The 27,968-nt window shown below is 45.1% G+C and overlaps 1 protein-coding gene across 1 annotated transcript in view; it reads right to left on the bottom strand.

Moving 5' to 3' along the window:
- LOC306939909 (neurogenic locus notch homolog protein 1-like) overlaps positions 1 to 27,762 on the bottom strand; it is a 39,620-nt gene extending 11,858 nt beyond the window's left edge. Inside the window, exons 1-20 of the mRNA XM_079524716.1 lie at positions 27,452 to 27,762; positions 25,397 to 25,478; positions 14,424 to 14,686; positions 12,885 to 13,223; positions 11,395 to 11,517; positions 10,405 to 10,638; positions 9,591 to 9,746; positions 9,164 to 9,349; positions 8,747 to 8,860; positions 8,283 to 8,396; positions 7,423 to 7,656; positions 7,055 to 7,165; positions 3,990 to 4,182; positions 3,442 to 3,587; positions 3,177 to 3,290; positions 2,248 to 2,367; positions 1,776 to 1,928; positions 1,216 to 1,444; positions 690 to 891; positions 55 to 208 (exon numbers count right to left, since the gene is read on the bottom strand). Coding sequence (XP_079380842.1) covers positions 55 to 208; positions 690 to 891; positions 1,216 to 1,444; positions 1,776 to 1,928; positions 2,248 to 2,367; positions 3,177 to 3,290; positions 3,442 to 3,587; positions 3,990 to 4,182; positions 7,055 to 7,165; positions 7,423 to 7,656; positions 8,283 to 8,396; positions 8,747 to 8,860; positions 9,164 to 9,349; positions 9,591 to 9,746; positions 10,405 to 10,638; positions 11,395 to 11,517; positions 12,885 to 13,223; positions 14,424 to 14,686; positions 25,397 to 25,478; positions 27,452 to 27,509 — 3,325 coding nt within the window. The 5' untranslated portion in view covers positions 27,510 to 27,762. The remainder of the gene's footprint in view (positions 1 to 54; positions 209 to 689; positions 892 to 1,215; positions 1,445 to 1,775; positions 1,929 to 2,247; positions 2,368 to 3,176; positions 3,291 to 3,441; positions 3,588 to 3,989; positions 4,183 to 7,054; positions 7,166 to 7,422; positions 7,657 to 8,282; positions 8,397 to 8,746; positions 8,861 to 9,163; positions 9,350 to 9,590; positions 9,747 to 10,404; positions 10,639 to 11,394; positions 11,518 to 12,884; positions 13,224 to 14,423; positions 14,687 to 25,396; positions 25,479 to 27,451) is intronic.
- Positions 27,763 to 27,968: the final 206 nt, after the last annotated feature.

The following is a 27,968-nucleotide window of genomic DNA, read 5'->3' as shown; positions in this document are numbered from 1 at the left end:
GTGCGTGTAGAGAACATAATACCGCAATACACGTGATTGGGTGAGTTTCTGTACCTTGCCGTTTGGCGGCCACCTCACAGGACACACTGGGCACGTCACAGTAGAGACCCGTCCATCCCGTCTGACACTGGCAGGTGTAGGAGGCCCCCTGCTGCCAGCAAGAACCTCCGTTCTTACAGGGGAATAAATCACACCAGCGTACGAGGTTCTGTGGAAGATTCCAGAAACGTGTGTTGAAATACATGCACTACTACATCAACACAGAGCCGCACCGCTTGAGTAAAAGTATCAATACCACCATGTAGAAATACTCTGTTACAAGTAAAAGTCGAGTATTCAAAATTTTACTTCAGTAAAAGTACGAAAGGTATTGGCATCAAGTGCTCGTTATACAGAAATGTCCCATTTCGCAGATTCCCAAAGGTTCCCAAATAAAATCATTTGAAAACAGCAGATCAATAAGCTCACAACGCATGTATGTTTCGTAATAATCTAAATCTACAGTAACTAGTAATTATCATTTTCAAATAATTGTAGTGGAGTAAAAGTACAATATTTGTAGTGGAGTATAGAGTATTGAAAATTAGAAATACTCCAGTAAAACAAAGAAGGCATAACAATGGTAATCCACCACTGACATTTTGCCGTGATTACATTGCCGACGGCTTTCGTCCCAGACTTTCTCTTACCTGGCAGTTGATTCCTGTGTATCCATGAGGACAGGTGCACTTGTAGGTCCCATAACTGTCCAGGCAGGTACCGCCGTTCATGCAGGGTTTGGAGTCACACTCGTTGATGTCGTCCTGGCAGTGACTACCGGTGAAACCAGGTAGACAGAGGCAGGTGAAGGCGTTGATGCCGTCCACACAGGTGCCACCGTTGAAGCAAGAGCTACAGAAACATGAAGACAATATAAATGATACAACGATGGTTAGTCCATGGTTGACGGACCGACTCATATATTGGTCTGGCCGGTATATCGGCCATTATCCTACTTTTGTTTTATGACACCGGTATCGACAATTCAATTATGCAGCCAATGTGTCCTGATTTTTAACCACTTTCAACCAGGGGGCGCTATTTTGGGCATGACTAAAATACAATAAAGTTCAGCTATTTTTTTTTTTTTACTAAAAAGTAAGTATTTTTTCCATGTAAGTGAAATGTTCTCAAACAGAAACTGTGCAGAAGCATTGGTCTGACGAGATGCACTACCTTTCAGTACAGTCATTGGTGTTGATTTCACAGTTGATCCCACTGAACCCGGAGGTGCAGGTGCAGGTGTAGCTGTTGACACAGTCTGTGCAGTTGGCACCGTTCTTGCAGGGGTCGCTCTCGCACTCGTTGATGTCCTGCTCACACCTGTCCCCGCGGAAGCCCGGCGGGCAAGAACACAAGAAGCTGTTCACGCCGTCCCTGCACAGGCCACCGTTGCTGCAAGGGTCTGAAAGAAAATAGGATTAGACAGTCGGTCAACGTTATAGCCCATTGAGACCTGAGGCCAATTCCACAAATGTCTTCTATAATCTTACGATTTCTGAAAAACTTGTGTTGGTATATCAGTGATTCTCAAACAAACCCCCAAAATGATATGAATTTGGCCGCAGACCACCCCATCTCAATATTTTGTTCCAGGGGCTCCCAGGAGCAAATTTAAAAAAGGTGAGTTAAAAATGTCCGCTTAAAAAAAAACATATATTCAAAGATTTGCTTTCCCGTTTAATGGGTTCTAAAACGAGGATGTTTCAAACGTCGTATGCAGCTGGAGGACTTACTTGGCCTGCAGTCATCGATGTCTGTCTCACACTTCTGTCCCGTGTATCCCAGCATGCACCTGCACTGGTAGCTGCCCACGGTGTTGAGGCAGGTCGCGCCGTTACGGCACGGACTCTTCACACATTCGTTGATGTCTATTTCACAGGTTTGACCTGGAGATGTGAAAGAGAGCGACACGGTCAGATTTTTCACACTTTTTTTGTATGCATGTATACAGTGTGTAGGTACGGTATGTACAGTATATGGATGGACAATGTCAGGTGGAAACCTTGCATGTCCAAAACAGACAGCCGATCTACAAGCTCACGACGCCTCGCATTGTGAGGTTGTAGATTGGCTATTTTCACTACTTCTGCGTGACTCTAGCATACGACAAAGTATACAAAAGGTCATTAATTTCTTTAAAAAAATTATATCAAGATATGAAGATACAAGGTTACTGCCGGACAGTGAAGATGTGTTGATGGATACCTTGCCACCCCTCTGGACAAATGCAGGAGAAGCTCTGGAAGTCCTCAGCCTCCTTACACACTCCTCCATTTTTACAGGGTCTGGGACTGCAGGGCGCCAACAGAATCTCACAGTACTCGCCTGGGGACAGTACACAGTAAACGCATCAATACCTGCTGCTGTTACACAGCATGTCCACTGGGTGGAGTAGTCACTGCTGCTGAGAATAATTGTATTATTCATCAGAAATAACATGAGTCAGCGAGGCAGAATTTGTTTCTATTTCCCCATCTTTAAGTGTGACACCGATTTTTAAAGCCCAGTTCCCATCCCACTTCCTTATCCGTTTCCATGGCAACCTAGCTATTAAAGCAGGAAGGGCCTTCCTGTTTCCTGCTATTGTGCGATCACAGACAGGAAACAGGAAGCCACTGAGTAGGGAATGGAGCGCAGGGAGCCTGTTATTCCAAAAACATTCACAGTGGTATGCCTGCTGCACACTGCACAGCACATCATGGAGATGCATCCCGTTAGTGGCCATTAGGTGGGAAGATGTTTTCTAAAATAACATGCTGCAGGAGGATAAGTGTTCCTAATTGTACTTTAGGAAGAGCCTGCCTGGTTTATAGAAGCGAGTCAGCAGTTATCTAGCCCAGTGATCTTTTTTTTCTTCTTTCAAGGACCCCCAGTTTGATTAGTCCATGGACACCCATCACTCTGCGACCCCAATCAACACTGCAAACCCCCTTCATTTAACTCTGAGAGCGTGTGGAACCAAATGGACCATTTGGTCCCAGAGTTTCCATTTGTTCAGCGTTTCCATTTTCTATAATCTATATATTCCATTTGACCTAGAATTCAATTAGCCCCCGGCTAAAGCCCCCTGGAATGCCCTCAAGGACCCGCGGGGGGTCCTTGTAAAATCACTGGCTTTGCATAGAATATCATACCAGTGTACGGCAGCAAACAGTTGCATTTGTATCCGGCCACGTCGTCGATGCAGGTGCCCTGGTTCAGGCAGGGGTTGGACGCGCACTCGTTGATGTTAGTCTGGCAGTTAGGCCCTATGGTGATGATGTAAAACACACTGGTTAGTGTTACTTTATGATGATAGTAACACACCACACACACACACACACACACACACACACACGCGCGCGCACACGCACGCTGAAGAAATCATGACAAAGGTAAAAGGAAGACGGGAGCACTGACCAGTGAAGCCAGGTCTGCAGGTACAGTGGTAGCCGCTGGTCATGTCCTTGCACGTTCCGCCGTTCATGCATGGGTTGGACTCACACTCGTTGTTGTTGAGGTCACAGTTGGTTCCACTCCAACCGGAGTCACAAAAGCACTTGTATCTGCGAGACAAAGGAAATGAAAAAGGTCACAGGGATGTTGGTTTGCTACCCTGTTTTGTTACCCCACGAAGATCATTTGTCAACTTTTTATCAACTTTCACTTCCAATTTTTTTCTGTTTGTTTGTTGGTTTGTTTATCACTTCCAATTTCACTGTTGATCTCATATCCTATAGGAGTTCTCCCTCCTGATTGGATCAAATTGGCATCCTGACCTGATTTTTTTTCCCCCTGGTTACTTAGGAGACGCCCTGTTACTGAACAAACTCTATAGAAATGATCATCATCAGAATACAGCTACCGGTATTTAATAAAACAAATATCACCACCATTAAGTGGTTAATTGTCGTTTTTTGCGACCTCTTGCGGCTCATAACGTGTTTCAAAAGAGGACATTTTCTCACCCATTGATGAGATCGTGGCATCGACCATGGATGCAGGGGTTGCTACCACACTCGTCCACCTGTGACAGACAGGTGGCGTCGTTGTAGCCCACAGGACACAGGCAGGTGTAGCTGGTGATGCCGTCGATGCAGGTGCCGCCGTTGTGACAGGGGTTGATTGCACAATCGTCGATGTTGAAGTTGCACATTGTTCCTAAAAGCCCATGAAAAAACAAAAGCATAGGTTTTTATGTCAATGTTTTTTTATGTTTTGGGCAAACATTTCTAGACAAAAATGTTTTCAAAATGTTCCAATACTTTTCTAAACAAAGTAAGATAGGTCCCTTTAACCACCCTCTAGAGTCTAGACCTCAGCGTCTGTACTACACTAATAGCCGATCTACACTTACTCTGTGTTGTTGTGAGCTTGTTGATCTGCTATTTCTGGCTAATGTTCCAGCTAGAATTTGGATGCTGGGGTTCATGCTCTTAAAGTTGAGTATTATATAAAATATATTTATTGTTATAGTTATAGTGACGTCACATACTAACCATAGCAACCATGCTAGTTTCTTTGGTTGCTAACCATAGCAACCATGCTCGTTTTTTTGGTACGAACAAACACGGGTACAAAGCCAGTTGTTGGAGTGGTTTGCACCACTCAATAAAGAATATGTGAGTTAACCAGCTATAGTAGCTTATAGTGGATGCTTATAGAGCGTCGCAGTCCTGCCTCCTACCCTGGACCAGGAAATGAAACCCAATGCATTATTCTCATAGACATTTCTTAAAGTATTTATTTAAAGACGGTTACGCCGCGGACAAAGCCAACTCGAGTCGTGACAACTCATGACAACACAAACAATATTTTGGACCAAACAAATAATTACAAAGAAGAAAAACAACAAAAAAAGTGTTGTAACCTGCCGTTTTTTTCTTCTTTCTAATTATTTGTTTGGTCCAAAATATTGTTTGTGTTGTCATGAGTTGTCACGACTCGAGTTGGCTTTGTCCGCGGCGTAACCGTCTTTAAATAAATACTTTAAGAAATGTCTATGAGAATAATGCATTGGGTTTCATTTCCTGGTCCAGGGTAGGAGGCGGGACTGCGACGCTCTATAGTGGATGCTTATAAATGTGGACAGTGTTCATAGAGACCCTGGTTGAGGTCTTATTGACTGACTGAGTGGGTGGGTGGAGCAGGTAGGAGCTGTATGGACAATAGAAGTGACACTAAATCCTCCCTCAACACAGCACACCTGAGGGAGTGGCCCCAGCAGCTCCAGTGTCTGTGTGTTCTTATCACCTCTTCTCCATTCAACCAATGTAGGTTGCTGCTGTGCGTTTTAGCCACTGCGTTCCACAAACAATGGGCCAGGGATCCATTTTTGGAGGGTCACGGACCGATTTTCATGGGTCGCAAGTAAGTGTCCCTTTTTACGGTTTTATCGTTTGAAATCAAAACGCTGGTTAATTCATACTGTATTTTTTTGTAGGTTGGGGTACTGGGAAGATACCAAAGTTTTTGGAATTCGAGCTGGAAAACAATTGGGAAGCCTTGTTTTAGCTGGAGCCGAAAGAAGGGGGGGGGGTGCTGGGGATGGAAGGAGATATTCATAGAAACCCACATCCCCCCAAACGTCCCCAACCCCCACCGCAGTACGGACTAACCTTAGAGGACTTTATGGGGACAGAAGGACCCAGAAGACCCCCTGTTTCACACGCAGCCGAGCAACAATTGACCCCCCTCTGATCCCCCTCCCCCTTCCTCCCTCTCTAGTGTTCATCAATCACAAAGGGGAGGACCCAACTGCCTGCTCTGCAATGACAATGGACCCCTGTCTGTCCCTCTGTGTCTCAGGCTGGCCTCGCCCTGTGCACTCAACCCACAAAACACAAGAGGTGGGATACACAGGAGCCTGCCTGCCCGCACGCCCACACGCACGCACACTCAATCCTGCCCTTCTCTGGATTAATTAAACAAGTGGTTCCCAGACATTTTTGCGTCAAGGACCCCTAAAGTAATATGTATATGGGCAAGGACCCCCATAAGAGAAGATTTGTGTTGTTCAAAGATTTGTGTTGTTAAAACTGTGCCCAATTATTCACAATTATGAAAATCGCAGACCTACAAGCTCACGTGTCGACGCGTTGTAGATAGCCAATCAGATATTTTCCAAAAAGCCACACACACACACACCACACACCACACACACACACACACACACACACACACACACACACTCTACTGGGCCATGAAAGAGGATCCTCATGGGAAAAGGCAGATAAAACTGCTATGCCACACTACAGACCTGGATTCATATCTAACCTTTACATTTGTCCGCTGGTGAATTGTGAGTAAATTACCAGAGAAGTAATTTAACTGAGGTCAGTACTCTGATTAACCATTACTGGGGAATCGTGGGATGCAAACTGCAACACATTTAAATTGCAGTGTTTAAAGCCCAAAAAACATTTAGAAATTCTTTCAAGGTCTAACGTCACCAAAGTCTTTTCAAACTGGCGAACAAAGTTGGTGTTTGTGTGCATGTGGGTGATGTGTGTGTATCAGGTTTGGGACTGTGGTCTCCTCCCAGTCCATGTGAGCAATCTGACACCATTGTTCTGTCAGGAGTGGACCCGCCAGCCACCTGTCCAACCTGCCCCTCCCCCTCGTGCCCAGGGGACCACCCCCTGCACCTGTAGACCCCGCCCAGCACTCACCTGTGTAGCCTGGTTGTAACTGAGAAATGTATTATGCGCGTTTACAAAAACTAACCAGTTTATAGTCATAGAGAAAATGTCCTTTAGTTTCAAGTATTACCATTCGGCTGGATATGGCATTCTTTTAGTTTCAGTTTCAAGCAATTTCAAAAGAATCGTCAGAAGTATTACATATCTACAAGCTTGTAGATTTGCATTTTTTCTGAAATTTAAACCGATTTTTTTTTTTTTTAAATGGTTCTAAACTAGTTCTAAAATTCTTTTGGTGCAACTTAAAACTGAAATTATAATCAAAATAAAAACTATATGCTGAAAACTATATGCTGAAAATGCTGAACTACAATAACAACCCTGCCACTCACCTGTGTAGCCTGGCTCACATGCACACTCATAGCCGTTGATTTTGTCAATGCATCTCCCATAGTCGCAGGGCTTACTCTTGCAGTCATCCAGGTTCACCTCGCAGTTAAAGCCTGGCAAGCAGAAACATTCAAAGAGAGAATTGTTTTTAAATATGATATTGGGAATGTGTGCAGCTAGACGACTAGTCTATTAAAACGGCACTGTCCCTATTAATCATTTACTAAATTAGCCGTTGAGTGTCTATTGCCTTAATCATTTTACTTTCTGCTTTTTCTGTCCTTGATTTGTCGCTCCCCACTCCACACAGGAGTCAATCATTAACGTCATTTAAATGTAGCATTTCTAATGTACATGTTGCGTTTCTCACCTGAGGTGCCTTTAGGACAGGCACAGATGTAAGTGTTCTCCCGGTCCTGGCAGGTGCCTCCGTTCTTGCAAGGCTGGCTCAGACACTCGTTGATGTTGGTCTCGCACAGTCGCCCGATGTAACCGGGACGACAGTAGCACGTGAAGGAAGCCAGGCCGTCTTTACAAGTGCCGTAGTGGCAGGGGTCAGAGTAGCACTCGTTGATGTCTGCCTCGCAGTGCTGCCCTGTGTAACCTGGACAGGAAGAGAGGAGAATGCTTCATTTGGAATCCGTCGTACAAAAAGGGGCTACACGCATGATACGAGGCTTGTGTCCACCAAAGCATTTTTCCCATCTGAATACGCAAAGCACTCTTCTAAAAACACTCATCTAAACACCCAATGTTGTAGAAGTAAGCCTTGAGGCCCATAGGGCCATGAGGCCCATATTGGGCAGGAGCCATGAGGCCCATAGGGGGCAGGAGCCATGAGGCCCATAGGGGGCAGGAGCCCATCTCCTGTTTCCTTAGCGTGAGGCAGTTTGATGTACAAGTACACCTCCTGGACGTGACGCTAGTATGTCACAGGGTCTTACCCCAATCAAACCCTTTGGTATGACCCGGCCGGGGATCGATCCCCGACCTTACAGTCCCAGGGCGGACACTCAAACCACAAGGCCACTGAGGCCAAAGTTGTATACATTTGTAAATGTTTCAACTCTCAGCGTGCACGGCTCAGAATAGATGCCCTGCTCCTTGTCACGTTGCTGGCATGTAGCACAAAGACACCATCCTCAGAGCAATATCCAACAATGCTGGGTGATTAACGAAGATAAAACAAGTGTAAATCAATGGTAAAATAAATAAAGGAAAGGCTGTTACCTTCAGCACAATCACAGGTGTACTTGTTGGGACCGTCCAAGCACCTGGCTCCGTTCTTGCACGGCGTGCTCGAACATTCATCAATGTCCACCTGACACAGATTGCCCGAAAAACCTGGAGCAAACAGGGAAGGAAATACCCAATGTAAAAAATAAATAAATACAAAAACAAAAGATAATCACATAGATATGGCCCTCTATTTAAATCATGATTTTCATTTAAGCCATAGAAGAAACCCATTTCTGTAACTGTTTTGAGTTTGGATATTGCAGTACGACCGTTGCAACTAGAAAATCATTAACATTTCATTTCCCGGGAACTATATATGACTTATACTCATTAACCGTAAGTGATTTACTCTCTAATCCCATGTAATCCCCTCAAAAATCAACCCACAGGAATTGGAGACCCCCCCCACCCCATCTCCTCGGCTTAACCCCATTCGCTGTATTTAGTTAACTCACCTTTAGAACACTCGCAGTGGAAGGAGTTGATCTTGTCGATACACTTGCCATTATTAAGGCAGGGCATGCTGGCACACTCGTCTGTGTTGATGTGGCAGAAGACTCCTTCGTATCCTAAAATCCCACCAACACAGGAGTCAAAACACTGATTCAAGTCCGTTAATTTTCCTAAAATGCTTCCTTCAATATCGTCAAACCTAGCATCTTCTCTATTTCTTTCCTTTTAGTTTTCTTCATAAATGAATGCTCTATTTCATACTTCATCCTATGATGAAAGCAAAGCCAGAAGCTCACAGTGGGTGAGGTTATTGAGCTTGTAGATACACTCATTTGTACATTTCTCAAAAGTATATATGTGGGGAACCATTGGCACAGTACAAACACGTGCACGCGTGCAGAGCGGTCTGGTCTTTGTACCTGGCATACAGATGCAGTGGAAGCCTCCGATCTGGTCCAGGCAGGTGGCATCGTTGTTGCAGGGGTTGGACATGCACTCGTTGACGTCCATCTCACAGCGAGGACCCTCGTAACCCTGGAGACACTTACACTGGAAGGACCCTTGGGTGTTCAGGCAGCGCCCGCCGTGCTCGCACGGATTGGCACCTGAAACATCAATACAGTTTTACGTCACGTTTTTTTAATAAAAGTCATGAACTCATTTACTGAATTGATTCTCGCTGCGTTTAGATTCTGCCACGTCTTTTCAGCCGGAAGTTTTATTTTGAAGACCCCTGCACCGGACGTACATTTCACCCGAAACATTAATATTACAAGTTAGAATGTGGAGATGAAGAGGTTCCTGGGAGACACATGTTCATTCCCAGAAGATCCAGTAAGCACTTACCCAGTGAGCACTCATCGATGTCCAGGTTGCAGGCTGAGCCGGTGTAGCCAGGGGGACACGTACAGATGGCCTTGCCATTGACCGGGTTGGTGTCACAGTTGGAGCCTTTCTGACACGGGTTGCTGATGCAGGCGTCGTCAAGGTGACAGAGCAGCCCTGAGGAGAGGACAACAGATGCCACTGAATCTCTGGATCTTTAACTATATGTTTTACTGGTGTAACTGGGATCCTCCATCACAGTTGGTACCCAAGCTAAGGTGTCCGGGCTCCCCTTGTGGTAGCGGCAAATATGGGGCGGGGGGGGGGGGACACGGACAGAAAGGCGACTGAGGCCATGTCTGTTTGGAGGCAGAAGTCATAACGTGCTTTTATTCACTGTCTGCCTGTATGTTCTCAATGTGATTTGTGATATCAGTCCAACATGTCAAAGAAAAAGCATGGTTTAATTTATTTTCCAAAAGTACTGCATTGTGAACTTGTAGATAGTCTATTTTTGCTATAGCGGGTATGCGTATGTATAAAGTGAGTGGCAAATCGAGTGGCAAAGTGAGTTTAACGTTGTTTTAATGCAATCAGATAGGAGTATTCTGTTTGTATGTATGGGCTGTCAAGGCCAGAAAGTAGTTTGTTGCCACTCAGTAGCAGTAGGCATTCCCGCATAACTTCCGGGTATGACGAGGATATCACGCGCATACCCTCTATTCATTCTAAGAGAAGTATATAGTGTGTGTGTGACTGTGTGTGTGGGTGGGGTGGGGGTCCAAGGAATGTCATGTGAAATGAGTGCAATCGTTAAGAGGCTGTGTTGTCTCACCTGTGCGCCCGTGCGGACACTCGCAGAAGAAGGAGGCCACGCGGTCGTGGCAGGTAGCGCCGTGGTAGCACGCTGCGCTGGCGCAGTCGTCGATGTTCTCGCTGCAGTCGTCTCCCGTCCAGCCGTTGACACACACGCAGTGGAAGCCTCCGTGCGTGTCGTGGCACGTGCCTCCGTTCTGACACGCATTGGGCATCAACTCACACTCGTCCACGTTCTCCGTGCAGTACTGGCCTGAAACATGGACGACACAACGCAGGGTGAATGTCTCGCCAAGAGTGTCACAATGTAAGTACATTTACCCAAGTACCGGACTTAACCCATTGATACCTGAGGCTGAATCTGGGAACGCCTTCTAGGGCCTGACCTAAGGTTTCTGAAAACCTTCAAATTTTGATTCATTATCTTTTTAAATAGTTATGTTTTTTTTTTTTAAATAGCAGACCTACAAGTTCATATAGCGCGCCACTCGCTTGTAGATCTGCTATTTTTCAATAGCTAAATTATAACAATAGCTGATGAGACACAGAGAGAGCGCCGGCATCAAGGGTAGAACAACGTATAGGTTGCACCAGGCATCAATGGGTTAAATACAAATTTGAGGGACTTTTACTAACGGGTTCCTAGCGCTAAATCAAATGGGTCCAGATCTGAGCCAAGTCTCCTGAGGAGGCACGTCTGAAGCCTGTCCTGGACACCCCACCCCGTCCAGGACAGGCTTCAGACGTGAACCCATCCGGACGTAAAAACTAATCCATTCATACTTCTACTCCACTACATCTCAGAGGCAAATTATTGTACTTTTTCAAACATCACAAAAATGTAAAAAAAAAATTATTGCCAAATTATAATATAGGCTCTGTAACATTATTCCCAGCATTTAAAATGATCTGTTCCCCTGTCTTAGAACATAATAATAATGATAGTAAAACTATTCCAAGAGGTTCCTTCCTTGACAATCAGCTAGTAGTGAAGTGAGCTTCTGTTCACCTGTGTAGTGAGGTGGACACTGACAGTTGTATGTGTTCACACCATCCACACACACACCACCAAACGCACAGTTGTGTCCCGGACAGTCATCGATGTTGTGCTCACAACTTTGTCCTGTAAAGCCTGAAAGACGGGAAAGAAGTAAATCGTCAATCAACGGGTCATGAAAATGTGCCATACTTTGTCATACTAACAGCATCACACAAACGTTGCAAAGACATCCGATCTACATGCTCACAACACGTCGCTATTTTAGAAACCTTTGAAAGTGGTTCATTTTGTCTGTACGTAGCAAGCATTTGAAGTTTTTAACCAATGAAAAGTTACAAGAGCATGTTACTAAATAATAAAAAGTTACTGTAATACTGGTCCTTTTTTGGGGGTGGGGGTTACAAGGTTTCCAGTTCCATGATCCAACATCAACGAAAATAAATGAAAGGTAAACTCTGTATATTCCTGAGTTTCAATTGGCTTTGTTTGAGTGGGTGGGTTTAACGGCCATGATGATGATGATGATGATGATGATTAATTATCAACCCATCTGCATTCCTGCACGACATCCACGAGAGTGGCATGGTGCTGGTTAAACTTTAACAGTCAACAGAATGCCCCTCGTTGATCTTCATTATCTATTCTAAATGACCCGCTCTTTGCCGATGATACACAAAAGATATGAATAACAGAAGCAGTTGCTGCGAAGAAATCGAAGCGTCGATACAAACTACCTGGTGGCCAGTTATGAGGACAGAAAAACGTTTAATACGCATCGTTGTCTACTGAGGAGATACAGTTTCCCTGCTGGGAAACCTCCCCAGCTGCATTCGCAACACTAACTGCATTAACCACAGTTACCCACATTGTTGTAACGGCTTTGGGATGCCAAACAAACCCGCAATATTTACCTGACAATAACCTGAGACGTGTGCGTGTGCGTGTGCGTGTGCGTGTGTGTGTGTGTGTGTGTGTGTGTGTGTCTGTATGCCTGTGTAGCAGGGCGTACTGGTGGTTATCTATAGGAAGTATCTGTGTACCCACATCCTGCCAGGGAGCACTGTCGGAGAGAGGGCAGCCACAGGGCGCCCTCTTCACCCAGTTGGATCTACAACAACAGACTCATTATTACTGGCTCAGCCTCTATGTATAGAATGTGTGATTTGTGTTATTTAATTGGTCATACAGACACAAACGCACGCAGCCGCGCACACATATTAGAAAGTCAACAATTCTCCTTCAGCCTATGTGACATCTACAGTAAATGTTAAAGAGTCCTCAAAGTGGAATGTGATCTGCTCCCAGGCAGTTTATTAGTGTTACAACCCACCAAGAGTCAGAATGACAACCATATTAACCAGCTATAACCTTTCTTACTTATTTGCAAAACAAAGCGTCGCTACCTGCCACGCTGTGAGCTCGTAGAGCGTCGATTTTCGCTATTCGGCGTCGTATAGAAGTACGGTATCTAGGGGCTTAAGTGGTTAAGTGTCAATTACCCGGTAAGCAGCTGCAGTCATAGATGGTTTCTCCTTTCTGGACACAGGTGCCCCCGTTGTGACAGGGCGAGGGGCTGCAGGGCATGTAGGGGGTGTCACAGTGCTGGCCAGTGTACTCCTGGGGGCAGCGGCAGTGATACGACCCCACTTCGTTCACACAGACGCCCCCGTTGCGGCAGGGCGAAGGTGCCTGCGAGCACTCGTTGACATCCTGCTTGCAGGTCTGACCATGGAAGGCGGGCGGGCAGGCACAGATGTAACTGTACTCCAGCGCTGAGCACTGGCCTCCGTTGGCACAGGGGTTGGAAGCGCACGGGTTAGCCAGCTGGCAGCTTTTACCTGGTCAATAAAAATGGACACACGATCAATTAATCAATCAATCAGTCAGTACTTCTATGTAAGGACTGTAGTTGGTATGTTATTATTATTATTATTATAATAAGGTTAAATATTCTGGTAATAATCACTACTAGTAGAGTGTTTGTTCAGTAACAGGGTCTCTCCAGCCATTTAGTAAAAAGAAAATACATTTTCAGGCCAGGATATCAATTGTACCCAAGCCGGATGTAAGTCAGCTTACATTTTATAGTGTCTCGGTTCCAAATTTCTCAGCAATTGTTTTTGTTTTGTTTCATCACTTCTAGTTTATCCTGCCCTATACAGAGGTATCGGATAATTTAGCAGAAAGAGTCTTAGGGAATGTGCTGATGTCATAAGTATTTCTCAACGTCGGGTCCAGGGACGACCAGAGGTCCAAATGGACCTTTACGGGTCTGTAACTCTCAAAGTGTATAATAAAACCAAATGCTGGCCAATTTGGTTTCATTTTTGTATGCGCTCAGAGTTAAATTAAAATTTTTACTGGGTAGATTGGGGTTTTAAAATGGTATTGAATGAGAGTCCAAGGCCTAGAAATGGCTAAATGCATATAAAAAAATCACACCCATGTGAACTGAGTGGTGCAACTCCTCCCCCCTCTCTGTCTCTCTCTCTCTCACTCGCATTAGCAGGCAACAGTGCAGCACTATCTCTCCCTCTCTGTTTCTGGCACAACAGCGCCACTTTTGCCCCTACTGGTACTCATGGTCACACACATAGGTTAACACATAGGTTAACACAGGGGTTCTCAACGTTTTCGGCCGGGGACCCTCGGAAATGCTTTGGCAATGTCTCGGGACCCCCGCCCCGCCCCCTCCCGACCCCCAATATAAATTGACTGCTACAATAACCTTAAACCAATTTGGGGCGGGAACCCCTTTTGGTGTTTTAAGCATTGTTATAATTTAGCTATTGAAAAATAGCAGATCTACAAGCTCATAGCGCGCCACCGAGTGGCGCGCTATGAGCTTGTAGGTCTGCTATTTTTGAAAAATCGTGACCCACGGGTTGAGAACCCCTGGGTTAACACACAGTCACATAGGTTAACACGGACATTGCTGTTCCTTGGAGTGGTTGCACCACTCAAAAAACTGGGGGGGGTCCTTGAAATAAAATAAAAAAGGTTGAGAATCACAAGTCAACACAAATCAACTCCCATACCTGACCACCCGGGCGGACAGCGGCAGCGATACGACGAGAGTGTGATGAGGTCACATGTCCCTCCATTGCGACAGGGGGAGCTCATGCAGGCATGGTTGGTGGGCGTCAGACACAGCCGGTCGGTGAAGCCCAGTCGGCACACGCACCGGAAGTCGAACGTGTTGCCATGGGAGACGGCGCGGCACTCGCCGCCGTTGCGGCACGGCGAGGGGCTGCAGGGGCTGGGGTACTGGCATCGACTGCCCACAAAGTCGCTAGGGCACCTGGGGAACAGACAAAACACACCGGACGTTAGAGATGATCACAAAGTCACTAGGGCACCTGGGGCTGGGGAACAGACGAAAGGAAGCACACGGAAATATACTTGTCAAAATGGTCTAAATGCCACATTAAACCCGGTGTCCCTATAGTGGGCACGTTTTCAACATTTTACCATTTATTTTTAAGGAATAGCAAAAAATGTATAAAATCTATGCATGTGCGTCAATTTGGTATGTGTTGTGAGCTTGTAAATCGGCTACTCTCGCTATTCATCACATAAAGTACATAGCGCTTATGTGTGTGCATGTGTACGCTCGTGCACAAATAGCAGATCCACAAGCTCACAACTATGCATTGCGACGAGACAAGTTTTAGTTTAATTTTAGTTTTTTTTTCAAATATTTCTTCAAAAACCACTGACAGCATTGAAACAATTTTATTTATTTATCCAGATCAGTTTGTTTTTTAATCCACAATTATCTAACGGGCCAAAGGAAGGGGGGAGGGGGGAGTGGGCTCAACTATTCCCGCCCAGCATAAGTCCCACTAGACTGAGGTCCAAAGGCGGGGAGCGAATGGAGGCCTGTTGTTCTAGTGTGTGTCTCTGGATTACACACCCCTCAGAACTTTCCAAACACACTCTGCTGGGACAACATGCGACACCAAATAGTGGAGCTGCAGGGGCCTGTTCCCAGCTACCTTTCTCCAACTGGCTGTCCACACACATCCTAAATGAACCAGGAGATCAAGGGGACCGTGGCGGCTTCGACTATCCAGATATCAAGCACTGCATTCAGGCCCTAAGCCTCTGGTCGTCATCCCCCCGCCACACACACACACCCCGCAATAACACCACGAACAGACGCAGCTTCAGTCACCTGGTTCGCCCCGGCGGCTCATTATGAGAACAGGCCTGGCTTTTCACAGGGCAGACACACCAGGGCTGTAACAATTACCAATTTAAGTAGACCAGTCATAAATAATTGTGATTAACGATTTAATTGTGTTTTTGGCATTGGACATTAGCCTGGTTAATAAACCAGACCGAATCAGCCGTTGGCAAAAAAAAATTGCCTACCAGCGGATTACGGTCTGGCGAGGCTCAGTAGCACGCCTCTTTCCTACAACCGAGAACAGGTCGGACCAATCGGGACACGGTATGCAATCTGGGCGGGCTTTGGTACAGTGACGTTCAATGCTTGAGACTTTTGACTGACAGTAGCTCTGACCAATTGCGTCAAAGAGAAAATGTTTGAACCCGCCCCCCGGGAAATGAAATCCAAGTGGAGCCAGCCCAGACTAATATACCGCGACAGTGTTGTGTGATATTAGTCTGTCTTATTAGCCAGGCTAATTGGACATGGGGACATCATTTTCTGTTTGTTTTTTTATTTGCTTCATAAATCACAAATTGCACAGGGACGATCAATGAATCAATAGGACTTTATATTGTCGTGTTTTGGGCGCTGATGATCTAGCATGCCTGATGTACAGACCAGCATACTCAAACATTTTCACATCACAGCCTCCTAAACGTGTATAGATATGCATTTTTGGACCCCCATTTGAAAAGCTTTTGGACCTTCAAAGATTCTGTGCGACAGACGCACACAACAGAGAAGATTTGTAAATCGGCTATTTTGAGCAGCCGCAAAATAAAATAAGCTGCCGGAGGACCCCCCACCCCCCCTGGGAGTCCCCACACCCCACCCCACTTTGAGAACGAGCGATATGGACAGCTTAGCTTACACACGCCACTATCTGTCCAATCCAACACGTGCAGAAAGAACATTTAAAGTCACAGAATAACTGTTTACATTTGAATTGGTGCACGCGCGTGTGTGTGTGTGTGTGTGTGTGTGTGTGTGTGTAGAGACAGCATCTGTTGTCCTCCTAGGCTCTCCACAGGGAGCAGGTGTGCATGTTAATGGGGGCAGCTGTTGGGACAGAGCTCCCCCCTCTCTCTTTCTCCCTCTTTCCCTGCTTCTCTCTCCTCCCCTCTTCCCTTCATCCCACCTCCCCTCCCCGCGGTCCCCTTGTCAGATGGGGGGGGGGGGGGGGGGGGGGGGGGGTACTGATGAGGGGGGGGGGGGGGGGGGGGGGGGGGGTCCCTCCTCTAGGGACACAAAGAACCCATGTGAAGTCAGCTGTTGCAACTTCTGTCTCTCCCTCCCCCCACGGTACTTGGTTCTTCTCCCTCTTTATTTACCTGTTCCTCTTTTCACAGTTCTTTACGCCACTGTACCGACTGCCTGTCTTGTCTGCCTGACTGCCTCCATCATATTCTGCCCCCTTTTCACGCCATTTTCTCATTTTGTTGTGCGCTTTATCCTTAGACATAACATGGCATCGATGAAAACTTCCGGGTTGACTTGTTTAGGTGAGAGTCGCGGTCTGCTCTTCCCCACAGGGATCCAGATTGTTTGAATGGACACCTGAAAATGGCCCCTACTTTATGTTTTCATTGTAACATGAGATAAAATGTTACAAAGTTACATGTGGCGAACGCAGTAAAAGTGGACTTGTCATTTTACAAATGTATATCTACTAATGGTCTAATCTAACCATTATATATGCAAACCTCAGTGGAGGTGCAGATGGCCATGTCAGAGTTTATATTCTTCTTTTATACATTTTATTTTAAATAGCGTTACCTTATTTCTTATTCCGTAATCCGTATCACTCTACTCTTAACTGTGTTTCATACTTCTATAACAACGGAATTTCCCGCTGGTTCTGTCTGTCTGTCTGTCTGGGCAGCCATAGCTGAATGAAACAGAAGGTTCACTGGTTCACCTATATGTGGCAAAGTGTCCCTGAGCAAGACACTTAACCCCCAACTGCTCCCTGGGTGCTGTATTAATAGCACTCACTGTGCTAATAGTTAGGACGGGTAAATGCAGAAGACAAATATCACATTATGTGCGCAAATGTACTGTGACAAAGAAATACCCCAAAGCAGTGGGAACCATATTATGATTATGTATATAATACACATATTATGTGTTGTCGCGTGAGTGTGTCTTTGGTCACCCTGCTAAGTAGAACTGTAATGACTTTTTTTGTTGTCAAATCATTCCACTTTGGGACAAAGATCCCCAATACCCTGGAAAAAGAACTCAGCAACACACCCTGGCAACAGGTCTCTCCAAGCAGTGAAATGTCCCCTTAGGCCAGAGCAGATGCTTCCCCAACCTTTGACCCCCACCCCCCCTAAACACTTTTGTGACTGTGGAACAGCCCTCTCCCCTCCCTTCACCCCCGCTGGCCCTGATCTGCCATCTGTCACTCTAGGGGTGACTTTAGAGAGACACACACACGCATGTACGCACGCACACTCTCTCTCACTGTGCAGGGAAATGCCACCGCTGTGGACAATGTTATGAAGATGAACAGCATACTACAGTGTGTTTGTAGATCTACAAGCTCATAACGCAGTGCGATGTGACACGTTGTGAGCTTGTACATCAGCCATTTTCACTTTTTGGGTGGACAATTTCGCATAAATTGTCTTTTTTTTAAAACTTTTGCCTTGCCTTTTGCCTGCCCAAAACAGGGATATGACAAGGAAGTTGTGGATGTTACAAAGATGAACAGAATACAGTGTGTGCATGTGTACGCTCGTGCACAAACAGCAGATCCACGAGCTCACAACAGTGCATTGCAACGCAACTTTCTTTTCTTTTAAAGATTTCTTCAAAATCCATGCATCGCCAACAATGACATCCCCAAAATAGCGCTGCCAGGTTGAAAGTGTGTGTTTTTTTTTAAAAAGGCTCTCATGGGTTCATCACCTTTTTCACTCCCCCAATCTTTTGTCTCCAACCCTCTGTTGGCTTTTCATCCTCTCCTCATCACTCTGAGTCTAGTCAATGTTCCCGTGGATCTGTCTAATCATTAGCCAAGGCTTGACCCCTGGGGTCCACATCTGTTATGATGAAACTGAGAAACAGCCAGAGGAAGTGAGCGATGTCCTACGGCCTGGAATGTTCTAAACATCCACACAATTATGATTGGCACACACAGTACTAACACAGCAGAATGTACGCGTTTAACCACTTGTGTACTAAATATTTGGTCAGAATGGCGAACAGCGGGAACAACCGATCTACAAGCTCACAACGCGGCGTGTGCGACACGCGGTGAACTCCTAGATCGGCTATTTCCGATCTAGGATCTAGCCGTCAACTGTTGATTTTCACCTACCCAAAATAAGGACACCAGATTGAAAGTTTAAGTGATCAACACCACTTAGTAAGAAATCAAACAAATAACCAAGTTGTGTTAAAATACATACACACATAGCCATAGGTGTAATAAATAAAGTTTAATCACTTACTTACCTACTAGACAACCCCTAGAGTGGGACAATCCGATATATGACCCGAGTTCAACAGCCTATATGCCATTTTCAAGATACTTCCTGTCTGCCTTTCAGAGACCACAAACAACAAACGCAGGACGTAGCTCTACTAAAACTATAGCATGGCGTGAAGACAAAACTAGCTTCTTTGTGGTTAGCACTGGTTACTAAAACCTTCACTGCTGCATTACTCCTACTAACACAGGTCGTAACTACTACCAGTGATAAAAAAAGGAAGATAGATAATTGAGTGGAGGGCTATGAAGTTGTCCCGCTCTGCTGCGTCACACTTTTTAAGCGCAAGAAAACATGTCAATTATAGCTTTTGCGGGTGTAGTACTCTAGTACTCAGCACCTGCTTGACTGATGATAGCAAGCCACTTTCATACACTGAATACCAGGTCGCAAATACCACGGCCATAGCTGAAATAGTATGGCTGGAATACCAGCAACTAGCGTGTGTGTGTGTGTGTGTGTGTGTGTGTGTGTGTGTGTGTGTGTGTGTGTGTGTGAGAGAGAGAGAGAGAGAGAGACAAGGTGCACACAGTACACTCCTCGTATGTCTGACACATTCCCCTCAGCACCAATGAGCACGCTAGTGGTTGTGTTTACCTCAGGACTGGAAAGCATGTCTTTACGTTGTGGGCGGTTGATGACAATTATGTCGCTAATGTGGAGAGATTACAGTAATGTATATGAGGGAGAATGCTGGTGAAATTAAAAAGTTTGAGAACATAAAGAATTACTCATATATACTCAATTACAAGCCATTAGCCTCGTTGCCCTGTACCTTTTGGAAACATGTCGAGCTGTCAGAAGAGCCGGTATGTGTACATTTGACAGCCTGCGCTGGTGCATGTGAACTTTCATCACCCACTAGAGCCAAATGGCTTCTTATCTCCCTGCTCTGACCAGTACGGCTTTGATCCCTGAGCTCTGAGGATCTCCAGACATGCAAGATCCTGGTCGAGTAGAGCCTCCCCTGCTCTAACTTCTCTCATCTCGCAGTCAGGACTGACCCGGAGAACAAGATGTTGCTTCAGCTGGGGAGGGCAGAGAAGATTAGAACCCCCCGCCCTGGCATGTGGAGAATGGACCCTGTTGGGGAGTGGCAGCCCTGCAGCTTAAAACCCCAATAAAAGCCCCCCAACGCGATCACGCACACTTGAACCCAGCCCTGCACTTGTATACGCTCCTGATACCGCCTGGACGCACAAGGAGCTGAGCCTCAACAGAGCCCTGTCCAGTAATCCTATAGGAGGACAAATGAAGATCGGCATTCCTTGCAGGGCGGGTGGAACATCTCGTCTCATGGTGGTTGGGGTTTACTCTAGCATTCATGAAGAATTTTATCAAGCACACAACTCCGCGCAAGGTCGAGCAGGCATCTACCACAGAATCACACACACAAAGCTTCTTAAACTAAACGTGATTAATTTAGACTTTCAGCACGACAGTTGAGATGTTTTCAGGGTCTATTATTAACAGTGACCTCAAACCAAAAGAGTCTATTTCAGTAATCTAACGACAGTCATGCAAAGGGAAAAAGCCACTAGGGTTGAAAGGTGGGAGGGTAACAACCTTTCAACCCCCGAAACCCTCAGCACAGTTTCAAAAATGGAAACTAAAATTGACTCACACATAGCTGTGCCCTAATATGCATTCAAGAAGCCTTCATAACAAAAAGACATGCACAGCATGGGAAACATGAAGACCTCCACATAACCTCTTTCTTTCTTCACAGAATCACTATTAAGAACTTCCCCAATGAACTCCCTGGTTGACAGTGCGGTGTATCTTGTGACTGTAGGGAAATCGGTGACCTATGAGCATGTAAGGGATGCCATATTTATCTCTGCATCAATCACTGTAACAGCAAGCAAAAGCTAGAATTTCATGATGTAAACAAACTCAAATTACGAACAGTGAAACTGCTATGAAAACTGATGATAACTCCATCTCCTCATTTGTGGCTGATAGATGTTAAAGAATTCAAATAACTAAAACGTGCTATTTTTAGTGATAGTTAGAGTTGAGGCCTATTCATAGTTTCATACTCCAGTTTTAGGTGGGTTGTTAGGTGACCATCGAAAACTACGACATGACGTCACAGCGCTACCGTTTCTGTGGTCATGTGAGGAAATCTTCCAAAAGCTATTACATGAACTATTTATTCTCTAGTTAGTAAGACTTCTGGGGGGAAAAATTGTCCCACCATGGTTCAGTGTTTCCCAAATCAGAGGGAGGGAGACCTTAGTTTCAGCATCACCCAGTTAGCCGATGGCTGCTCAGATGGTGGGGGCAGTTAGAGGTTAAGGGCAGTATTATGCGTGTCTTAAGTACAAGGTCTTATTACTTAACTTAAGACCTGGAGGCGTGATCAATGCCATTTGGCCACTCAGAATAGACAAATGGCATTGATCACGCCTCCAGGTCTTAAGTTAAGTAATAAGACCTGGTACTTAAGACACGCATAATACTGCCCTATGTGTCTTGTTCAGGGACACACGCATAGACCGGGGCTGGGAGTCCAACTGCTGTCATTTTAGATTTTTGTGTTGGCTATTCAAAAATAGCAGAAATACAAGCTCACATCTTGCACATTTGCGATTTTTGGGGGACAAAATTAAAAAAAATTAGTATTGAAAGAACTAGTGGTTTAGATTAGAAGGCATTTGTACAGTCGGCCCTCAGGTCTTAATTTTTTTTTAAAAGAGGGGAAAAAAGCTAGGACAGATAACACCAAAGATTTGTCAGTATCAGGAAGAATGTTTTGTGCTGGTGAAGGGGTAGTAGGCCTACTATAGGTTTTACTCACAGCATCACGGTAGGTTAAGCCTATCTGATTAACCCATCTGTATAACAAACATCCTTACCCATGTTTAAAATGAGCATAACATTGCTCTTCTATGCCAACATGTGATTTCACTTTCTGTTCCTCATACCCGTGGGAATGGTGCTTGCTGAGGGGATTTAAATCTACCTCGCCAAATCTGCGTTACCATCAGATCGCACACAAGATCATATTATGCCATCATCATACTAGGGCTGAGCGAGACGACTTCAAATCAATAACACGCTTAGTTCAAACTTGTGCCTCGAGTATGATTAATGAGAACTAACGCAATTGAGTTTTTCACACCCAGCCCCAGCCTTCCAATCACTCACGCACCTGTAGTGGAAACTGTACATAATGTACATGGCAGAACAATCTGAAGCGTGACGTGAATCTGATCAATTGTTTTCACTAAAGCGTGCCAACCACCACCCTCTGTTTCACAACTGAAACCCTGTGTTTCACATGTGTAGCCTACATAATGTGCTTTCTACAGCAGTGGTTCCCAAAGCTCGAGACCCAAAAGAGAGTTTAATTTCATTTCATTTCACATTTTGGGGAAGTGGCTATGGCTGTTATTAGCCCAAGGAGTGTATTTTGTGCAAAACGAATGCTTGGAATGGATTCAGAATCATGAAACCCCCCCTAGTTTGGGGGGTCACATGCTACTTAAAGCAAAAGGAAAGTTTGACATTTTTGCCTGCCATAGGATGTTAATGGTAGGATCCCAAGAAACCCCTATAAAAGAATTTGCCCAATACCGACAGCCGGTCAGCAAGTGGATTCATGAATATGTATATAGACAATATTTGAGGCCAATAAAAAAAAGACTATACCAAATTTCCCACCCGTCCACCTCGACTGCCAGACTATTAGATGTCTCCCCGAGACCCAAACGAGTGAAAATAGCAGATCCACATGCACACATGTTGCATTGCGTGCTTGTAGATTTTCACTACTTCTAAAAAGGTGTTTTTGAGTGGTGCTAGCCACTCCAAGTACCAGCAATGTCTGTCCGTAATATGTCTCCATTTGTTTCTGGAATTCCTTTCCAGTTTTGATTAGACAGGAGTCCCAGAGATACACATCCTATATAAATATCAAAGTGGGGGTCCATGAAATAAAACTAATTCTCGAATGAATCACTGCCTTAGCCGTAGCATGTACCGCACACAGATCATTATGAATGTCTCGCCAGCATGGACGCGCGCTCCTCTATGACCCCTGAGCAATGTCACAGAGGCTCCCCAGAGCAGCGCTGTGACTGACGGCTGTTTGGCTTGGTGGCGAAGAATGATTAATGAGAAGAAGAACCGGAGAGGGGGGGGGGGGGGGGGGGGGTGATGCTCATCCTGTCTGTGTTTAATTGGACTGAGCAGATATTCAGGCTACAATGACAACATTGTAGACAGGGAAAGGATTTGGGCGTGTGTGAGAGTGATGGGGGGGGGGTTCAGATATTGAGTTGGACCTACACACAGTAAAATCCTCAGTGTCAATTTAACTGTGGAAGTGATCCGGTTGGTTAATATGCGTTCATCTTCCACAGTCAGAGTTAAGCTAATCTTCACTGAGTATTTTTACTGTGAAGGTTAGGTTAGGGAGGCGTCCCTCCACAGTGTGTGCCCTTGTGCACGCGGGGAACAAAGAAGCGCCTGCCATGACCAGATGCCCTCAGGGAAGACCACCCTTGCCTTGACAACTTTAACCACTTTATCACCATTTTTGCAACTGAAATGTTAAAATGTAAAAAGTTGTCACGTGCCCAAAATAAGGACACCATGCAGGGTTGAAGACTTGAAGTAATTAAATGACACACTCCAACTGTGTAGCATTGCAATGTCACAGAACTGTATGATCTTCATCTGTATGAAGAAAAAATATCAAAAAAACAATAAAATTGATAATTGTGTTGCCATTAACTAGCATCCAAGCCTTCCGTATCGGTGCATTTTATGGGGATAGCAATACATATGTATCACATGAGCAACACAAATCCTTAGTTAACACACATTTACAGTAAAATCATGATTTAACTCTGGAGTGTAAACATCACTGTTTTTGGACTACCCATACAGGTCCTGTATGGGTAGTCCAAAAACAGTGTTAAATGAACTGCTAAGTATTTAACAGTATAGTCTGAAATTGGTTCTTCGGACCCCTGAAGTTGTTCACAATCAAATAATCTGCATTTTTAAGTGAATTAATATCACCCTCATCTTTCAAACCAATTACATTTCACAACCATCTGGCTTTCAAATGGAGATCAGATCACACAAGGGGTGAGGAGGAGGGTTGTCCATTCATTTTGGAGGAGGGGGCTATTAGAGTTGGAAGGGCTGTGGCGTAGGTTTTTTGGTGTGTGTTGTGGCGTTTGGGGTGACTGTGGCGTTCTGGGAAGCCCAACTCAGATTAGTCACACAGCGTTCCTCTGACTATGGGACAATGGGTGGCGGACGGCAGGCGAGCCCCAGCTGTCGCCGCATGAAAGACCAGAAAAACAAGATTTAGGACTGGACGCGTCCTCTCTCTATGCTGGCAAAGGGGTCTTGCATTCATTAACGACCCTGCTGAGGGGGGAGGGAGGAGAGGGGGGGGGGGGACCTTTTGTCTGGTCACCCTACTCTCACCTCTCCAGAGCTCTGGAATGAGGCTTATTTTTTCCCCTCTCTCAAGGAGTCTTTTCTTTTGGGGGGGAATGTGTGCGGTCACACAAGGTTCTGTGGCTCTCCTGAGCGGGTAGGGTACTGCAGGAGCCACAGCAGCCCAGAGGAAAACACTACTTGGCTGGGAGCGGTGACCAGACATCCAGGGTTTGGCCCGGGATTGTCCCGGTTTCAAAGCTGGGTGTCCCGAGTCCCGACAAATATCTCTAAAACACTAAAATGCCCCGGTTTTCACATTCGCTGGCGAATTGTCCTGCTTTTCACCTCAGTTAAAAAAATAACACTTGTTTTGAGTGCTTACATGTTGAGCCATCTGCACCATTCTGTTGGAAGGTGGAGTCAATAGTGCCAAGTGCTATTAATTATCCCCCGTCCTGAACACCCTGAACCAGGTGAAAATTTTAAAAAAAACATTTCAAAAACATGTCAAAGAAATTGACGAAAGTAGCTCACAGCGAGCCATTTTCGAAATCGGATTGAAGTGATTAAGGGTCCCGGGTTGGGTTTTTTGAAAATAATTGGTCACCCTACCACTAGGGCCTCTGGTTGCTGGGCACAGGGAGCCTCAAAGACTGGAATGAGAGAGAGTTGGTGGCCCTTTGCATTTCTACACAAGAACACTCTGGAGTAGCTCTACCAGACACAACTCCACTAGCCAAAACACCTCATGAAATTATGCACGACTAGTAGCCTACCAGCCCACAACATCCAACGCAAAAAAAAGAAAAGAGAACGCCAGTTCACCAATGTCCCAATTTAGATTTCCAAAAATGTACGGATGTTTCTGAATATTAACAAGTTCTTCTGCCGTTTCCATGATTATTTGTGCAATGTATGCTGTACTTACTGGCATTCTCCATTTAGGTTGGAGGAGGCCTCACACCATCCTCCATTCAGGCACGATTCAGTGGGAAGTGTACATCTTAAACCTGTAGAGGGAAAAGGTTCAAATACATTTTACTCTAGGTATGTAATCCATAACACAAGACATGTGTGGCTGTCCAGTCAGCTATAATGCAAAAAAAAGTAAGGATGGACAATAATCATATCATATATCGGCCATCATATCGGTTGGTGTTGGCCTTAAAATGCAATATCAGTAACCGATATCAAAATATCTGTTTTAGCGATTTTTTTTTACAAAACGCCTTTTGTGATGTCAGATGAAGGCTGCAGATTCAGTGTTTTCTGGGTAAGCTTTCACAAGAGTCAACAAGTTGGACATTCAAGCAGGGATATGGGACAACATTTGAATAACGGTGCATCTGTAGTTTTGGAAAATGTGCCTTTTTCAGAAAGGACAACATTTGAACTTATTTTTGTACAATGTCCGACATCTGTAAATATCGGTTATCGACCATAATAGCAATATTGACATCGGTTATCGGTATCAGACAAAAATGTCACATCGGTGCATCCCTAAAAAAAGAGAAAGTAAATAATAGTCATAGCCTGAGCCTCCATAAAATACTAGGCCACTGGTTTTCAAAGTAGGATTGGGGAACTCCTGGGTAGGCCAGGAAGGGTTCAAATGTGTTAATATAGCATCAAAATAAGTTTAACCACTAACCCCGTTCTTTTGATTCGAAAATAACAGATGGGCCAGCTCACAACAGCCACATCGCAATGCATTGTGAACTTGTATATCTGCTATAATACATTTTCTATTATGGGATCCATGGCAATATCGTTTCAAATGGGGGTCCACGGTTACAGTACATAGGATATAGCCTATCGATTTGGGGGTCCTTGACATGAAAATGTCTGAGAACCACCGAAATAAGGCTACAGCAAATCATTTGACTTCTACTCATGCAAGACAACATCAATGTCATTGGAATGATATTTGTAGAGCTAGGAATTATGGACACATGCGTAAATTGAACCGAGACTGTGGGGCTTATGCATGCATGCCCGTGGGGGATACAGGAAAGGCTTCCTGGACACTGGTGGGCCCGGCGCGCGTGTTGCGTGGCCCAGCGCGCGTGGGTGCGTGGCTTTGGAGGCAGAGGGGCACGCTTGCGGGAAAAGCGCAACAGCTGCTCAGCTCAGATGCGGGAACAAAAGAAATCAGAGTCCAGCACGAGCCATAAAACACTCTCCAGTGGCATTGTTTACCAGCAGACACAACCCCCCAGGCCCAGGCCCCAACACGCGCGCGCAAGCGCACACACGCGCGCACACACCCCCCTAGGGCATTCAATACACTCACACACAGAGACAAATGTCCCCATCCCATCCCAGTGATCCCACCCCTCCTCCACCAACATATACGCGCAAACTTCTTCATCCTATTATCTCTAGATAGTGAACAATGCTTTAACTTTTTAGCCCTACTATAGTCTATATGCTACTATAGTACTACCATCAGAACTGAGCAGCTACGTGCACAGGGGTCTACAACCAGTTAAAACATTATGTAAATAAATAAGACACTCAAGCTAGGTAACGTTAAACATGCCGTCCTGCACAAAGGAGTCTATTAACTATCACACTCGCAGAACTTAACCATAAAAAGTTTCAATTTGCCGGTCAAACGGTCTACTCTACAAAAAGTCAGTCAAAGAACCGCTGCAAGCTGCAGCACACTGAGCACAGACGCTCCAACAGTTGTTCCCACGATGAGCAACAAGAGCTACTACTAGATTATACGATGATATAGATAGACAATATTTACAAATACAATCTAGAAATTAGTATCAGGCATTATATATTTCCCAATAGTGCAGGTTTAGATTGCCTAGCCTACATTAGATTTAAGCGCTCATTCAAAATTACCAAAAAAGCCTTAAGCGCACAATGCAATCATAAAGCTAAATTAAATCATGTTTACGCCAATCATTAAAGCTAAATAAGTTGTATGACAAACCAAAAGTTGAAAAAGTACAACTTCAGATTCTACCTTGAGTGACGACGATGACTGGAATCAGAAATGTTAGTTTCACAAAGAAACGATACATTCCTCCTCTTCAGCTTGACAAAGCTACACGTGGGGTTTGCATAGATCCGCAAATCCGTTTAAATCCCAAAAGAGAGCGTCAAAAAGAACGTTATTATCCTCCGCCGTGAAACAGGTAAATCCAACAACAGAGTAGACGCGACCACTTGATTGAATCGTCTCTCTCAGTTCATAGATGTGGACGCGGTGACTCCGTGACTCTCAATGAAGGAGAGAGAAAGCCCCAAACCTTCCTCCCACAGTCTAGCCCTCCCCTTCTGCTCCTCAAACCCAATAAAACACTCTCTCTGCACATATGTGAGACAAACCACTGTCCCGCATGAATGGGAAAGCTGCCTCTACTTGTAGGCCTAGGTTAGCCTACTATTTTAAATTATTTATTTTTTTAAAATGCTGCTATTTGTCCCAAAAAGTGTTGCCAATTGACAATAATTCCCTGAAATATTGCTTATTTGTTTCA

This window comes from Electrona antarctica (assembly GCF_951216825.1).
Source record: "Electrona antarctica genome assembly, chromosome: 16".
Classification (NCBI taxonomy): domain Eukaryota; kingdom Metazoa; phylum Chordata; class Actinopteri; order Myctophiformes; family Myctophidae; genus Electrona; species Electrona antarctica.
This window is presented reverse-complemented; position numbering and strand designations above follow the sequence as displayed.